The 17,706-nt window shown below is 42.7% G+C and overlaps 1 protein-coding gene across 1 annotated transcript in view; it reads left to right on the top strand.

Moving 5' to 3' along the window:
- Positions 1-17,706, top strand: part of LOC138638763 (cytochrome P450 2C14-like) — an 84,114-nt gene that overhangs the window by 25,266 nt on the left and 41,142 nt on the right. Inside the window, exons 7-8 of the mRNA XM_069728324.1 lie at positions 4,248-4,389; positions 4,828-5,012. Coding sequence (XP_069584425.1) covers positions 4,248-4,389; positions 4,828-5,012 — 327 coding nt within the window. The remainder of the gene's footprint in view (positions 1-4,247; positions 4,390-4,827; positions 5,013-17,706) is intronic.

Genomic DNA, 17,706 nt, shown 5'->3' with positions numbered 1-17,706 from the left:
TGTTTTAGACTTTTCCTTTCACAGGTATTCTTTTCTCCCTATTTGCTTTTTTTTCCTTTAGCTTTTTCTTTTCAGAATAGTTTGCACCAAACACTATCCCCCCCACCCGTACACATAGTTACTAATAAAGTACACCCAAGCACCATACTCACACAAAATGTCCCGTTCGTCCCGTTCGCCCCAGCAGCGCTATTCAGCGGAGGAGGCATATTCTTTCCTTGCCTCCGACACTAATAGCGAGGGAGAGGATCCCACATTCCTATACTCTTCAGATTCTTCATCCTCTTCCTCCTCCTCCTCATCTTCCTTCTCGGGTCCTGCGGATCCACCACGCAGATGCCCCAGGACAGAAAATGAGGCAGCGCCCACTCCTGAAGATGAACCAGTGCACCCCTCTTCGGACCCCATATGGACTTCGCCCCCCTAAAATTACAAGCCACTGATTCCTGACTTTGTGGCAGAATCAGGAATCAAGTTTGGCACCACCGGCCTCACAGAAATAGACATTTTTTAAGTATTTTTCTCTGAGGATTTTGTTAACCTCATGGTGGAGCAAACTAATTTGTATGCTTGGCAATTTTTGGAGCAAAACCCCAGTTCATCATTTTCTAACTGGTCTCCTGTAGATGCAGTTGAAATGATGCAGTTTTGGGGCCTGGTCTTCCACATGGGGATCGTGAAGAAGCCAGAAATTCGGCATTATTGGAGTGTAGATATTTTATATAATACTCCAGTGTTCTGAATGGTCATGGTTCGGATCGTGTTTTGAGGCCATCCATAAGTTCCTGCATTACAACGATAATGCATGGTGTCCCGCATGAGATTACCCCAATTTTGACCGTCTGTTCAAAGTTCGGCCGGTCATCGAACACTTCAGCAAAAAGTTTGCTGAAGTGTACGTGCCCAAAAAGGACATCTGCGTGGATGATTCCTTCATTTTAAGGGGCGGCTCAGATTCCGTCAATACCTGCCCAACAAGAGGGCCAGGTACGGAATCAATCTCTACAAGCTGTGTGAGAGTACCTCAGGGTACACCTACAGCTTTAGAGTGTACGAAGGGAAGGACAGTAGGATTGAACCACCTGAGTGTCCTTCCATCCTGGGAGTGAGGGGCAAAATTGTGTGGGATTTGGTGCACCCACTGCTGGATAAAGGTTATCACCTCTACACCGATAACTTTTATTCCGGCAACCCACTCTACAAATCCCTCTCTGCGTGAGGCACTGCAGCCTGTGGTACTGTCCGCAAAACTCAGAGAGGCCTCCCGAAGACGCTACTTGGTAGATGCTCAGAAAAGGTGAGAGCAAAGCCCAATGTAGCGACCACCTGCTGGTGGTCCAGTACAAGGACAAGAGCGATGTCCTTCTCTTGACCACCATACACGGTGATGGCAGTGCCCTCAGCAGTGTACGGGGTACCTCTACACAGGTCAGCAAACCGGACTGTGTACTGGGGTACAACAAAAACATGGGGGGCATTGATCTCTCTGATCAACTCCTCCAACCATACAGTGCTTTGAGAAAGGCCAAGGTGAGGTACAAAAAGCTGTCCGTGTACATCGTACAAATGGCAATGCTCAACGCTTTCCGGCTGTCACGATGTGCACGCCACACCGATATGTCGTACCTTCAGTTCCAAGAGGTAGTGGTTAAGGCCCTGATGTTTGGCACGAGGGAAGGAGCGGGCACCAGTACTTCCAGAACTGAGGGTGCTTGTATCGTACCAGGTTAGCATTTTCCAGGGGTGGTCCCACCAACTGATAGAAAAGGTAAGCCACAAAAAAGGTGCCGAGTGTGCTACAAAAGAGGAATACACAAGGACACCATCTATCAATGCGACACCTGCCCCGACAAACTTGGCCTGTGTATGAAGGATTGCTTCAAATTGTACCACACCTCCATGCACTACTAATTTACTTTACAGGAACCAGTAGATTAGTTCCAAAGAGGGGGCACATCTAAGTAAGTTCCTTGGGGGTCTAGGTTCCAAAATGATGTCACCTGTGGGTTTTTTTTTACTGTTTCGGCACATCAGGGGCTCTGCAAACGGAACATGACGCCCTCAGACCAGTCCATCAAAGTCTGCATTCCAAATCGTCACTGCTTCCCTTCTGAGTCCTGAAGTGCTCAAACAGTTTTTTTCCCACATATGGGGTACCAGCGTACTCAGAACAATTTAGACAGCAACTTTTGGGGTCCAATTTGTTACCCTTGGGAAAATTATAAATTGGGGACTGAAAGATAATTTTTGTGGGAATAAAATAGAATTTATTTTCACGCCGGGCGTCATAAACTTTAGTGAAGCACTTGGGGGTTCAAAATTCTCACCACACACCTAGATAAGTTCCCTAGGGGGTTAAGTTTCCAAAATGGGGTCACTAGTGGGGAGTTTCTACTGTTTAGGCACATCAGGGGCTCACCAAATAGAACATGATGCCCGCAGACCATTCCATCAAAGTCTGCATTCCAAAACGTCACTACTTCCCTTCTGAGCCCTGAAGTGTGCCCAAACAGTAGTTTTCTCCCACATATGGGGTACCAGCGTTCTCAGGACAAATTGGACAACAACTTTTTGGGTCCAATTTCTCCTGTTACCCTTGGGAAAATAACAAATTGGGGACTGAAAGATATTTTTTGTCGATCATGTGGAAAAAATAGGATGTTTTATTTTCACGTCCGAGCGTTGTAAACTTCTGTGAAGCACTTGGGGGTTCAAAGTGCTCAACACACACCTCGATAAGTTCCTTATGGGGTCTAGTTTCCAAAATGGGGTCACTTGTTGGGGGTTTCCACTGTTTAGGTACATCAGGGGCTCACCAAACGTGACATGGCGTCCAATCTAAATTCCAGCCAATTTTAGCTTGAAAATGTCAAACGGCGCTCCTTTCCTTCTGAGCCCTGCCGTGCACCCAAAAAGTGGTTCCCCCTCACATATCGGGTATTATCGTACTTAAGACAAATTGGACAACAACATTTCAGGTCCATTTTCTCTTTTTACCCTTGGGAAAAAAAATTATTGCTGAAAGATCTTTTTTGTGACTAAAAAGTTAAATGTTAATTTTTTCCTACCATGTTGCTTCACCTGGTGGGAAACACCTGAAGGGTTAATAAACTTCTTGAACGTGGTTTTGAGTACCTTGATGGGTGGAGTTTTCAGAATGGTGTCACTTTTAGGTATTTTCTGCCATATAGACCCCTCAAAGTGACTTCAAATGTGAGGTGGTCCCTAAAAAAAATGGTTTTGTAAATTTTGTTGTAAAAATGAGAAATTGCTGGTCAACTTTTAACCCTTATAACTCCCGAACAAAAAAAAATGTTTCCAAAATTGTGCTTATGTAAAGTAGACATGTGGGCAATGTTATTTATTAACTATTTTGTGTCACATACTGTAGCTCTCTGGTTTAAGAGCACAAAAATTGAAAGTTTGAAATTTTCAAAATTTTCGCCATATTTCCATTTTTTTCACAAATAAACGCAAGTTATATCGAATAAACTTTACCTTTATCATGAAGCACAATATGTCACGAGAATGTCAGAATCGCCAAGATCTGTGGAAGCATTCCAGAGTTATAACCTCATAAAGGGACAGTGGTCAGAATTGTAAAAATTGGCCCAGTCATTAACGTGCAAACCACCCTTGGGGGTAAAGGGGTTAAAAAAGGTGTGGGACCTCTTGACTTTTGAAAAACAGCCAAGCTAAAGCTGACAGCTGGGGGCTGCAACCCACAGCTATCAGCTTTACTTGAGCTGGTTAGCACAAATATATTGGACCACATGTAATTTTTTTTTTTACGCTCTTTGCCCTGGCCAATCACAGCCACGCCAATACTAGTCATGGCTGTGATTGAGCTGGAAGTGTCCACACTGGAAAAGCTTGTCCATTGGCTGCACTTCAGTCTTTCAACAAAACTTTTCAGGCTGACAAACAAGAATAGTAGAATGGACTTCCTGGAGAAGTTCATGTTCGGGGTCCATGCGAGAAGTCCGTGTTCCAGGTCTGTGCACGGACACTGGGTGTTTGATAAAGATTCCGAACTTTACTATTTGGGTTTTTCCATCCCTACATATTGAGACTGAACTGTGACACAGAGCACAACATGTGGACAGAACTTTAGCTTTTTTTTTAAAATAAGTAATAATATTTTTACAATTCTACATTGTAAATGTGGACATATTTTGTGAGAGACCGCAAAGGACAAATTACCTTTCAGTATTTAGTAGGATTTTGTTTTTTTTTCTGCTGTTCAGGGAAAACCTGAATCCAAAGAGTATTTCCACAATGAAAATTTAACGGTTCTGGTAGGAAACTTGTTCGGAGCAGGAATGGAGACCACTTCAACCACATTGAGATGGGGACTTCTACTGATGATAAAATACCCAGAAATTCAACGTAAGAAATCTATTTTTCACTTGAAGTGATATTATGGTGAAAAAAATCTTACAACTTTTTGAAAGTATTTCAGATCAATGTTTCTTCTATTTGGCTTTACAGTGCTTGCTGATTCTACCTCTCCATCATTTAAAGAAGACAAGGAATGCTTTCTGGATAATAAATAATTTTATAGTGGTTTTATTCATTTATTCTTTTGGCCTCTATGGGATGGACAGATTTTACCTGCAATCCTTGAAAATGTGTTTACCTGATGTTTTATTATGGTTGTCAGCATGTAGCATTGCCATGTAGAGGTGCGAAATGTTGGTCAGTAGACTTAATTGGTTGCTGCAACTTCAAATAGTAAATATAAGATGGGTAAATGATTAAAGGTATTTTGTGGTCTATACCATGTAGACATGAATAATAAGTAGTATGTTATCCTTTCCTTGATAGAGAAAGTTCACATTGAAATTGAGCAAGTGATCGGATCAGCCCAACCTCAAATGGAGCATCGGAAACAAATGCCATATACAGATGCCGTCATTCATGAGATTCAGCGGTTTGGGGATATTGCACCTCATAATGTTCCACATGCAACTACTGAGGATGTCACATTCAGAGGATATTTTCTTCCGAAGGTAAAAATAGCGATGAGCAAATACATTCAACACTATTCATTACTCGCAAGAACAGTGCGCTATTCGGGCTATTTGTTATGCGGCGAGTAATTAGGTATTCGCCTCGGTATATTCGAGTGACTTCCCCAGCATGTTTGGAGCTTTATTTTCAGCCAATTACATGCTGGGCTGGCTTGCCAATCACAGTAATGCTGGCGCCATCATTGTTGTGGCATTACTGTGATTGGTTGGCCTTACAGCATCATAGGGGATATTTAATAGCTGCCGGCACAATCTTGAGCACATTGCAGTCAAAAGCAGCAAAGGGAGAGCATACTGTGAGTGTTGGAAGAGTGATACGAATGTATATGGAGAGTTATTCATTCCATAAAGCTCTTTTAAGAGTGGAAGATTAGTTCTTTGTTAGGTGGAGAAAGCGTAGTGCGAGTTTTAGTAGGAGGGAGAGTAAAAGGCAAGCACATGCAAGTGCATGCTGCAGATCTCTGCTATTTTCCATTGTGTTGTATAGTTTATAATTAGGAACAAACTTTGGGATTAGGGTGTAATAGGGAGGGTTTCATCCGCTACCAAAATATACAAATCAGCTATTTGTAGAGGCAAATAATACAGTATCAGCATAACCATTTTTCTTTCGAGCTGCATAATATTTCTGTGTAGCAGCCTTTAGGTTTTTTTTAAAGCAAAGTAGTATTCCTTAGTGCCAGCATATAGTAACATCCATTTTAAAAGCTAATTGCTAAATAATATTTCCACACATTGCTAGACACAGTGAATTTGTACAGGGTGGACCATATGGGATAAACCTGGGTGGGCCATGTATATGGATACACCTAAATAAAATGGGAATGGTTGGAGATATCAACTTCCGGTTAGTGGCACATTAGTGTATGGGAGGGGGGAAACTTATCAAGATGGGTGGTGACCATGGCGGTCATTTTGTAGTCGGCCATTTTGGATGTAACTTTATAAATGACCCACCCAGGTGTATCCATATAAATGGCCCATCATGTACATAAGACCTTTCTGAAGGTACCTGAGAAAAATAAAACCATTTTTTTTCATAAGCATAACATATTCAATATGAGAAAGGGTGACAATAAGGGATGTGGATATGGTGGTTTCTGCCAAGGCCGTGTGACAGATCCGACGGTGACTGTATCTCGTCATAGCTTCCTGTTGAAATTTGGTCAATGCGCTACACCACTAATGAACCCAGACAAGTGTGAGGATGTTGTGGGTTGAATGGCAGACAAAGGCTCCAGTATGTTGACAAGCAGCACCACAAAGTCTTCCACATTGTCCAGTCTCAGTAGCCAAGAGGCTGGGCCTCTGAATCCTCAACCTGGTCCTCTTTCCTCCCACCATCAAGAGCCCCAGGAGACATATGACCCCAACACTGGCCACTCAGAGAAACTAAAATCAAAATACCAGCACAAAAAAGGGCTATATGGGTCTCATAAAAACATACAGTTTATTGAAATATATTAAAACAATGCATAAAATGATTCAAACAAGGCTGAGAACCAAAATGTGGGTGATAAAACTAGACCACAGAATAAATCTACATAGAAGTTCAGTGCCTAAACCATAGTGTTTCTGCCTACACCTCACATCTGTAGCTGGATAAAATGGAACCTGCAAGTGAAAAAGAAGCATTAAAACAGCAGGCATGGTACTTACATCAGGTAGTGTTTTAGTAGTCAAATGAAAGGTCTAGGTTTTTGATCTCCAGCCCCAATGTGCGTTTCACCCAAGCTTCATCATGGGGTGTGTGATTTCCACTCTGAGGAACTGTTTACGTTTCATTGTAGTTTGTCAGACCTCTCATCATGCATCATTAAAGTGGGTCATGAGGCGGTGGAGTGCAGTGTTGCCCATACATTTGAGCAGCCACGGCCAGGAGAAAGCCACATCGCGTAAGGTCAAATCATGTCTGAGGAGGTGGAGTATAATCATGATGCACAGTTGCCATCAGGCCAGCCTCAAATTGCAACTTAGAAGGAGGATCAGATTGAGGAATTGGAAGATGATGTGCTCGATGATGATGCCACTGATCCAGCCTGGCACGGTGGCACACCTAGCGAGCACAGCAGTGCAGAGAGGAATGGATCTGAAGCACGAAAACAGACAAGAAGAGGTAGTGGTTTGACCAGAGGAAGAACTCGGTCAACTTTTCTACAGAGCCCCGCCCACACTTCCAATTGGCTAGATAACAGGCCAATAATGCGTTGTTCCCCTGTATGGCAGTTTTTTTTCTGAAATTCCTTCAGACAAAACAACTGTAATTTGCAGCATCCGCCAAACCAAGCTAAAATTAGGCAAGGACACTGCCAAACTGAGTACATCTAGCATGCAAAAGAACATGGCAGCCAAACATCTCAGTAGGTGGGCAGAATGTCTGTGTACAAAATCTGTGTCTGAGGGTGAAACCACTGCCCCTTTCCCTGTGTTATGGCCTTCCCAATCTGCTTACCATGAAGCAGGATCTGATGCCACCTGCCCACAACCTGCAGTTGCACACACACAACAGTCAATAAAAACGTCTGGTTCGTTGTCCCAGTGCAGCGTTCAGTTTTCTCGGTCCCAGACGTTTACCAGAAAGCAGTAATATCCAGCAACCCACCAGCCCATAAACTAAACACCCACATTGCTAGATTGGAAATGTTGCTATTTCAACTTGTGAGAACTGAGTCTTTCTGCAACCTCTTGGTGGTGTCAGCTCCTTGGTACCCGATTCCCAGCCCCATTGTTTTTCCTGGTGTGCAGTTCCTGCATTACATAAGCACATGTTGCACAATATCAGCCATGCTTTGGCCAACATAGTCTCAGGGAAAGGCCATGTAACCACAGATACATGGACAAGATCTTGTGCATAGGAATGATAGATTTCCCTGACGGCAAACTGGGTTAACCTGGTGGAGTCTGGGACAGATCAGAGGCTGGAACATCACACCAAGAAAAGCGGAACCGAATTCCATCAGATTTTCAGTCTCCTCATAGTCTAATTCCTGTCTCTCCCCCACCTCCTTCTCATCCTCAGCAGAACTAGCTTCCCCATCACTCCCCAGTAGAGAAGTCTGCAGCACTGCCTTGGCGAATGTTATGATCCGGTGACCTTGGAGCTGCATGAGAATGTTCACTTGAGAAAGTGGCCACTGTACTGACTGTAACCCTGAACTTAACACCGCAACTAGAAGTAGCCGTGTTGTGTACCTAACACACCTAGACACCTCGTCACAGCCGGAGGACTAAATTCCCCTAAAGAAGGAAATAGGAATACTATCTTGCCTCAGAGAAAATCCCCAAAGGATAGACAGCCCCCCACAAATATTGGCGGTGATTCGGAGAGGAAAAACACACACAGGCAGAAAAAACAGGATTTAGCACAGGAGGCCACTCCAGCTAGATAGGACAGGATAGGACGGAGTTCTGTGCGGTCAGTATTAAAACCCTTCAAAAAATCCACAGCAGAATATACAAAAAACTTCCTACATCCAAGTAAAGATTTAGGAGCGTATATCTGCAACTCCAGTGAATCCTACAAACAGAGCAGGAGTAAACTGAAACAAGCACACAACAGTGTGCCACAGATACAAAAAACAAAACACTATCTTTGCTGAAATTGGCAGCTAAGCAGGTGAGGCCAGGCAGAGATCCAATACTTCCAAAGAAACATTGAAAACAGGCAAGGGCTAATAAATCCTGCACACTTAAATATCCCAGTCAGAACAGCAATTAGCAGATACACCTGGCCAGAACTGTGACTCAGAGACAACTGCATTCCCACCTACCACCACTGGAGGGAACCCAAGAGCAGAATTCACAACAGGTGAAGCAGCAGCACGCTCTACTGAAGCTCATCTGTTTAGGTGATAAAGTTCAGAACGCAGCCAAGCTGTTGAAAGGGATGAAAGAATAGGCCGATAAGTGACTCTCCCCACTGAACCTCCAACCAGGTCTGGTTGTATGCGATAATGGGCGTAACATGGTTGCGGCTTTAAAGATCAGCAAGCTGCTATACTTTCTATGCATGGCCCACATGCTGAACTTGGCAGTACAGCGGTTTTTAAAAACATATCCTGACTTGTCAGACCTACTTGCCAAGGTATACCATGTCAGTGCACTTTTCTGAAAGTCATCTCAGGCTTTAACCGGTCTAGCTTTGCTATAGCAGCGCTGATTTCATATGTTGGCAAGGCTTAGTGAGTAGCAGAGAGCAGTGTCTGAAATCCAAATTCTCAGTGCCCGCAGGAGTAACACTCCACCTTCACAGATAACAACTGCCGAGTGGGTAAGGATCACTAACATATGTGAGGCTCTTCAAATCTTTGAGTACTGCACCAAGATGGTGAGTGTTGATGCTATTTTCAGTGTAACCATCACACTGCTCTGTCTATTAAAATTTTTGCTGCAGTATCTGAAAGAGGAAGGTTGAATGCTGAGAAGGTGGCTATGGAGCAAGATTTTACAGTGGTTGATACCACACAGCCCATCCTCACACAATATTTTCAGGCTACATTGGGTGATGACCAGGAACAGAAAAAGGAGGAGGATGAGGATGAACAGGAGTTTTTGGTCTGCGCTACAGAGGGGACTCCCAATCCCAGCTTCATGCCTGTCCATCATGGATGGCCTGAAGAGGAGGAAGAGGAGGCTATGCATTGTGAGGAGGAGGAGAGGATGGTTAGTGTTCTTCCTGATGAGGACACTGAACATTTGATTCTTGTAGTCTGCCACACATGGCAGAGTTCATGTCCTGATGCATTTCCCAAGATACTCGCATGAAACACATTTTGTTCAACATGAAATACTGGCTGAGAACCTTTCTTGACCCACTATACAAGGAGAAATTTGCTTCTCTCATGTCGGAGGCAGACATGCCATTTTCAGTGCATGCATGCCAGAGGGCCATTGTGGAAGACTTGCTAAAAAAATTACCCTCAGAAAACGCTGCAGGCAGAGGTACCGGCTCTTTTCGCCCACAAGGATTACAGGGGAGGGCCACACACACCAGGTGCAACACAGTTGGTGGGAAAATGTCCACCAAATTGGCCGTTTTCATGAGACCAGTACATCAGCATGGGCTATCTGTAGGTATAACTATAATGAGGAGGGAGAAGTTGACCAAGATGGTGAAAGACTAGTTATTTGACCAAAGCAGCATCCTTCCTGATTCTTTGTTGCCGTTTAACTATTGCTTGTCCAAACTGCACACTTGGCCGACCCCTCCCCCTGTCAGCCTTGGAGGTGCTACTGTGCCTTGCCGCAAGTGTTTTGTCTGAGTGGGTTTTTAGTTTGGCCAGTGCTATCATAACAGATAGGGGCGAATGCCTGTCAATGGAAAATTTAGACAGGCTGACTATTCTAAAATTGAATGAGGGCTGGATTTCCCCCGACTTTGTAATCCCTATGGATGACCGCAATGTAATGAAAATGCAGCCCAATTGTGTTTTTTTGTGTGAAGTTGTCTTAACGTCTATCCCTTACCATCCAAAACCATTTTGTTCAGGAAATCACCTCCTCCTCCTGCTTCTGCAACAAGTACAGGGTGGGCCATGTATATGTATACACCTAAATAAAATGGGAATGGTTGGTGATATCAACTTCCTGTTTGTGGCACATTAGTATATGGAAGGGGGAAAACTTTTGAAGATGGGTGGTGACCTTGGCAGCCATTTTGAAGTCAGCCATTTTGGATGGGAAGAGGGTCATATGACACATCAAACTTATTGAGAATTTCACGAGAAAAACAATGGTGTTCTTGATTTTAACGCAACTTTATTCTTTCATGAGTTATTTCCAAGTTTATCTTTGTTTACAGCCATTGACATGTCACAGAGGGTAACATATGAGGAGCGGATAGAAATTGTGTTGATGTCTGTTGAACGCAGTACCCGGATGATTGCAGCAGATTTCAATGCTAGACACGCTACGCAAAAAAACTGTCACCGTTCCCATTTTATTTAGGTGTATCCATATAAATGGCCCACCCAAAAAAGTTTGCCTCATCACTGAACATAATGTTCTGTGTAAACTGAAGGTCATGTTCCAATTTTTGTTTTGCCCATTCTGCAAATTCAGCGCCCTGATCTGGGTCATCCTCGTTGACATGCTGCAGCAGCTGGATTTTGTAAGGGTGCCATTTGTGAGTAGCTAATATCCACCAAAGGGATGTTCGACTGATGCCAGATCGGCACGCTGAATTTGTAGAATGGGCAAAACAAAAATTGGAATAGGACACTCAGCTGTAGTAGTCGCACTTCTATCTGGCTTTCTGTTTTAGCTTGACGCTGTAGACGGTGTGTTTCTGCATCGTGTGACAGTCTTCTTGCTGTGGCCAATGGACATTGTTCCTGAAGTAGCTTGCATTGGGAAAATGCCTTCTTAGTTAACCTCATACACTTTGAAGTTGTGGCGGCAGTGTGGTGTGACGGTTCCAATGGGTCATCTTGTGAGGATGGTATTGCTTTTAAGACTGCATATTTCTGTTCACGGCGCTGTTGTTGCCTAACGGCATCCTTTGATAATCTAATGACTTTTGCATCAGGGGACTGATATGTATTGTTTTTCTCCCAGCGATGCTGTTGCTCTTCAAGAGTCTCATTTGCCCATTGTCATTTTCAACGTTGTACCTTTGCTGCTTACTTTCATTGTCATTGGCGTACTTTTTAAGAGGAGCCATGTTGGCATTGATATTTGCTTTTTAAATGAGTTTTCCCATGAACGAAAGTTCATTTTAAAACTTTTCTGTGTCTGACCAAGTACAGAACATACCACAGCACCTGTGCAAGGGAGGAAGCATAAGACAATACTGACATTACAGCAGGAGTTCGCAGAGGATACATTTTGTGAGGTAAAATATTGTTTAAAAACAGTCAGTGAAATATTTTACCTGACAATAGAAATCTGTGATCCCCTGCTGTAATGTCAGTAATGCCCTTTGCTTCCTCCCCTGCCCAGGAGATGTGCTATGCTCCGTACACAGTCAGACACAGACACTTTTTAAAATGAACTTTCATTCATGGGAAAACCCCTTTAATGTGACCGGCTTCCTCTTCCTGTAGACAGGTCCCCCGGGATCAGTCGAATGATTCACTGCGCCTGTGCGGAATTCGCGCAGGTGCAGTAAATCAGACCGCCGCCATCTTTGTGCATACAGATAGCGGCGGTCACATTAAAAATGCGCATGCGCTACTCCTGTACAAAGATGGAGGCGGTCAGTGAATCATTCGGCAGATGCTGGCAGTGGTGTGTTCACAACGGTGTTCCGCTAGTGGTACCACGCAAGAGGCTACATACGGCATATACAGTGTGTGTGTGTGTGTGTGGTGCGTACGGCGTATACAGTGTGTGTGTGATGTGTACGGCATATACGGTGTGTGTTTGTGTGTATGTGTGTGTGTGGTGTGACATTGTTCCGTTGGTGGTATCGCACAAGAGGTTGGTACCGCCAGCAGTTTCCATATTGAGACATTCATCAATTGGATGTCCCAATATGGCGGTCGATAAACTTCCGCCACTTGGAATTCTGGGACCTGCCAAAAAACCAAAACGCAACAAGGATCCTTAAAATATAACTTTTAATATTTAAAGCTAAAAAAGTTTGTTCCAATATATGCAACAAAGGTATTACAAGTTATAACCCATGAAAGTCAGATACAAACTACCTTACCCTGTCTGGTAGCCTATTCTCAATCACTACCTGACAGCGGAGGTTGGCACCCTAAGTTTCTGCGGTAGGCGCCCCCGCTCCTCGACGACTGGCCCTAATAGCCCTAAATAGACCCTATATTCCCTAAAAAAGACGTGCCAAATCTATCCACCCCAGAAAAAATGAAAGAAATATAAAAAATTAAAACACTACACAAATGAAAATAGAAAAAAAATCAAAAAAAATAAACATAGCAGAAAAACAGAAAAAATTTTTTTTCTTGATCCGTCGAATCAGAGAGTCCCTTAAATAGGGATATTTGGAAATGTCACTGCCAAAGGGGTAGAAATAACACCCATGTCTCTTTAATCCAGAAAGATATCAGCGGGCCACTCCATCCCATACAGTGGGGCAAAAAAGTATTTAGTCAGTCAGCAATAGTGCAAGTTCCACCACTTAAAAAGATGAGAGGCGTCTGTAATTTACATCATAGGTAGACCTCAACTATGGGAGACAAACTGAGAAAAAAAAAATCCAGAAAATCATTGTCTGTTTTTTTAACATTTTATTTGCATATTATGGTGGAAAATAAGTATTTGGTCAGAAACAAAATTTCATCTCAATACTTTGTAATATATCCTTTGTTGGCAATGACAGAGGTCAAACGTTTTCTGTAAGTCTTCACAAGGTTGCCACACACTGTTGTTGGTATGTTGGCCCATTTCTCCATGCAGATCTCCTCTAGAGCAGTGATGTTTTTGGCTTTTCGCTTGGCAACACGGACTTTCAACTCCGTACAAAGGTTTTCTATAGGGTTGAGATCTGGAGACTGGCTAGGCCACTCCAGGACCTTGAAATGCTTCTTACGAAGCCACTCCTTCATTGCCCTGGCGGTGTGCTTTGGATCATTGTCATGTTGAAAGACCCAGCCACGTTTCATCTTCAATGCCCTTGCTGATGGAAGGAGGTTTGCACTCAAAATCTCACGATACATGGCCCCATTCATTCTTTCATGTACCCGGATCAGTTGTCCTGGCCCCTTTGCAGAGAAACAGCCCCAAAGCATGATGTTTCCACCACCATGCTTTACAGTAGGTATGGTGTTTGATGGAAGCAACTCAGTATTCTTTTTCCTCCAAACATGACAAGTTGTGTTTCTACCAAACAGTTCCAGTTTGGTTTCATCAGACCACAGCACATTCTCCCAAAACTCCTCTGGATCATCCAAATGCTCTCTAGCAAACTTCAGACGGGCCCGGACATGTACTGGCTTAAGCAGTGGGACACGTCTGGCACTGCAGGATCTGAGTCCATGGTGGCGTAGTGTGTTACTTATGGTAGGCCTTGTTACATTGGTCCCAGCTCTCTGCAGTTCATTCACTAGGTCCCCCCGCGTGGTTCTGGGATTTTTGCTCACCGTTCTTGTGATCATTCTGAACCCACGGGGTGGGATTTTGCGTGGAGCCCCAGATCGAGGGAGATTATCAGTGGTCTTGTATGTCTTCCATTTTCTAATTATTGCTCCCACTGTTGATTTCTTCACTCCAAGCTGGTTGGCTATTGCAGATTCAGTCTTCCCAGCCTGGTGCAGGGCTACAATTTAATTTCTGGTGTCCTTTGACAGCTCTTTGGTCTTCACCATAGTGGAGTTTGGAGTCAGACTGTTTGAGGGTGTGCACAGGTGTCTTTTTATACTGATAACAAGTTTAAACAGGTGCCATTACTACAGGTAATGAGTGGAGGAAAGAGGAGACTCTTAAAGAAGAAGTTACAGGTCTGTGAGAGCCAGAAATCTTGATTGTTTGTTTCTGACCAAATACTTATTTTCCACCATAATATGCAAATAAAATGTTAAAACAACAGACAATGTGATTTTCTGGATTTTTTTTTCTCAGTTTGTCTCCCATAGTTGAGGTCTACCTATGATGTAAATTACAGACGCCACTCATCTTTTTAAGTGGTGGAACTTGCACTATTGCTGACTGACTAAATACTTTTTTGCCCCACTGTATATATACTTCAGGGTGATCATGTGCTTCTGTACATTCAATGATGTTTCCCAAAAAGGGACATATAAAGAAATATAAAAAATAAAAAAAACTACAAAAATAAAAATAAAAAATGAAAAAAATAAACACAGCAAAAAAACACAAAATTGTTGTCTGCCAGAGGAAAAAAGTCCCTTAAAGGGAAATAGTCCAAAATCACATCCCAATAAGTACAAATACCAATGTCTCGTTTATCCATAAAATATCAGCGAGCCACTCCATCCCGTATATTTTTACTTGCAAGAAAAAAATAATAATAAGTATAGTCCAGAAAATAAATCCAAAATCAGTCCAATGACTCCCAAATAAATGGATTTCACAAGAGGACAGTGGCCCACCTCATACCAGAGACATCCCAGCAAAAAGAAAAAACAGGGCAGAATAGGGAGGACATCCAGGCAGGAGTCTTAACGGAGCTGGATGATCGCATCACCACCCACAACGCCTCTGGGACGCAGATGAGTAGAAGCGTTGGATACAGTATTGAACTATGGGGTGTCTTTGGGACAACTTTTTCAACCAGCTTTGATGGTCCTCTGTTTTTTCTTTTTGCTGGGATGTCTCTGGTATGAGGTGGGCCACTGTCCTCTTGTGAAATCCATTTATTTGGGAGTCATTGGACTGATTTTGGATTTATTTTCTGGACTATACTTATTATTATTTTTTTCTTGCAAGTAAAAATATACGGGATGGAGTGGCTCGCTGATATTTTATGGATAAACGAGACATTGGTATTTGTACTTATTGGGATGTGATTTTGGACTATTTCCCTTTAAGGGACTTTTTTCCTCTGGCAGACAACAATTTTGTGTTTTTTTGCTGTGTTTATTTTTTTCATTTTTTATTTTTATTTTTGTAGTTTTTTTGATTTTTTTATATTTCTTTCATTTTTTGGGGGGTATTTATACTGGATATGTCCCTTTTTGGGAAACATCATTGAATGTACAGAAGCACATGATCACCCTGAAGTATATATATGGGATGGAGTGGCCCGCTGATATCTTTCTGGATTAAAGAGACATGGGTGTTATTTCTACCCCTTTCGCAGTGACATTTCCAAATATCCCTATTTAAGGGACTCTCTGATTCGACGGATCAAGAAAAAAATTTTTTTCTGTTTTTTTGCTATGTTTATTTTTTTTGATTTTTTTCTATTTTCATTTGTGTAGTGTTTTAATTTTTTATATTTCTTTCATTTTTTCTGGGGTGGATAGATTTGGCACGTCTTTTTTAGGGAATATAGGGTCTATTTAGGGCTATTAGGGCCAGTCGTCGAGGAGCGGGGGCGCCTACCGCAGAAACTTAGGGTGCCAACCTCCGCTGTCAGGTAGTGATTGAGAATAGGCTACCAGACAGGGTAAGGTAGTTTGTATCTGACTTTCATGGGTTATAACTTGTAATACCTTTGTTGCATATATTGGAACAAACTTTTTTAGCTTTAAATATTAAAAGTTATATTTTAAGGATCCTTGTTGCGTTTTGGTTTTTTGGTTGTTCTCTAGGATCCTGATACTATTTGCTTTGAGTGGTTCTTTTGTTAATTCTGGGACCTGGTGAGAACAGGATGTGAAGATATTACAAGGTAAGTATATATTAAGATGGTGAAGTAGAGGCACAGCTAACAAGGGGTGCCTAAAATACGAGCAGCAAGGAAATTAAATATTTGAAGTTATACAATAAATTACGTCATTTAAAGGAAAAAATTGGTAGATATAAAGAGTTGGATAAAAGAGTGAAAGCCAGACAATAAATCAAAATGAACAATTATATGACACAAGTCAGGTTATCCAAAACTCACAGACTAAAGTGGTAGAGTGCTAAAGTATAAGTATAATAGCAGCACATAAATAAACATGTGTGGGAAGCCAGGGGATACATGCTAAAACTAAATACACATGTAAATCAGCAGTTTGTATAGGAGAAAAAGCAGCATGGTACCCATGGCCTTGGACCTGCATTGAAAATAGCATTGATAAATCCATACATTAAAGTGATATTACCTGGATGGCTAACTGTGTATGCACAACACACACCCCGACGCGCGTTTCGTACAACATCCTACATCACAACTTTCTTGTGTTGTGAACTGACAAATCTCCTGGATATTGTAGTATAGAACATATGACAGATTCCTTATATATTGTAACATACAAGAGATATACCAGATCCTCTATATAGTACACCACACAGGAGTGCTGACAGATCCTCTATATACTACACCACACAGGAGAGCTGACAGATCCTCTATATACTGCACCACACAGGGGAGCTGACAGATACTCTATATAGTACACCACACAGGAGAACTGACAGATCCTCTATATACTACACCACACAGGAGAGCTGACAGATCCTCTATATACTACACCACACGGGAGAGCTGACAGATCCTCTATATACTACACCATAAAGGAGAGCTGATAGATCCTCTATATACTGCACCACACAGGAGAGCTGACAGATCCTCTATACACTACACCACACAGGAGAGATGACAGAGCCTCAATATTCTACACCACACAGGAGAGCTGACAGATCCTCTATATACTACACCACACAGTAGAGCTGACAGATCCTCTATATACTACACCACAGAGGAGAGCTGACAGATCCTCTATATACTACACCACACAGGAGAACTGACAGATCCTCTATATACTACACCACACAGGAGAGCTGACAGATCCTCTATATACTACACCACACAGGAGAGCTGACAGATACTCTATACCAGTGGTCCCCAACTCCAGGCCTCGAGGGCCGCCAACAGTGCAGGTTTTCAGGATTTCCTTAGTATTGCACAGGGGTTGAAATCATCACCTGTGCAGATGATCACATTACCACCGATGCAATACTAAAGAAATCCTGAAAACCTGCACTGTTGGCGGCCCTCGAAGCCTGTAGTTGGGGACCCCTGCTCTATACACTACACCACACAGGAGAGCTGACATATCCTCTATATACTACAGCACACAAGAGAGCTGACATATCCTCT

Source organism: Ranitomeya imitator, chromosome 5 (assembly GCF_032444005.1).
Source record: "Ranitomeya imitator isolate aRanImi1 chromosome 5, aRanImi1.pri, whole genome shotgun sequence".
Lineage (NCBI taxonomy): Eukaryota > Metazoa > Chordata > Amphibia > Anura > Dendrobatidae > Ranitomeya > Ranitomeya imitator.
The sequence above is the reverse complement of the archived record's forward strand: the minus strand, read 5'-3'. Positions and strand labels throughout refer to the sequence as shown.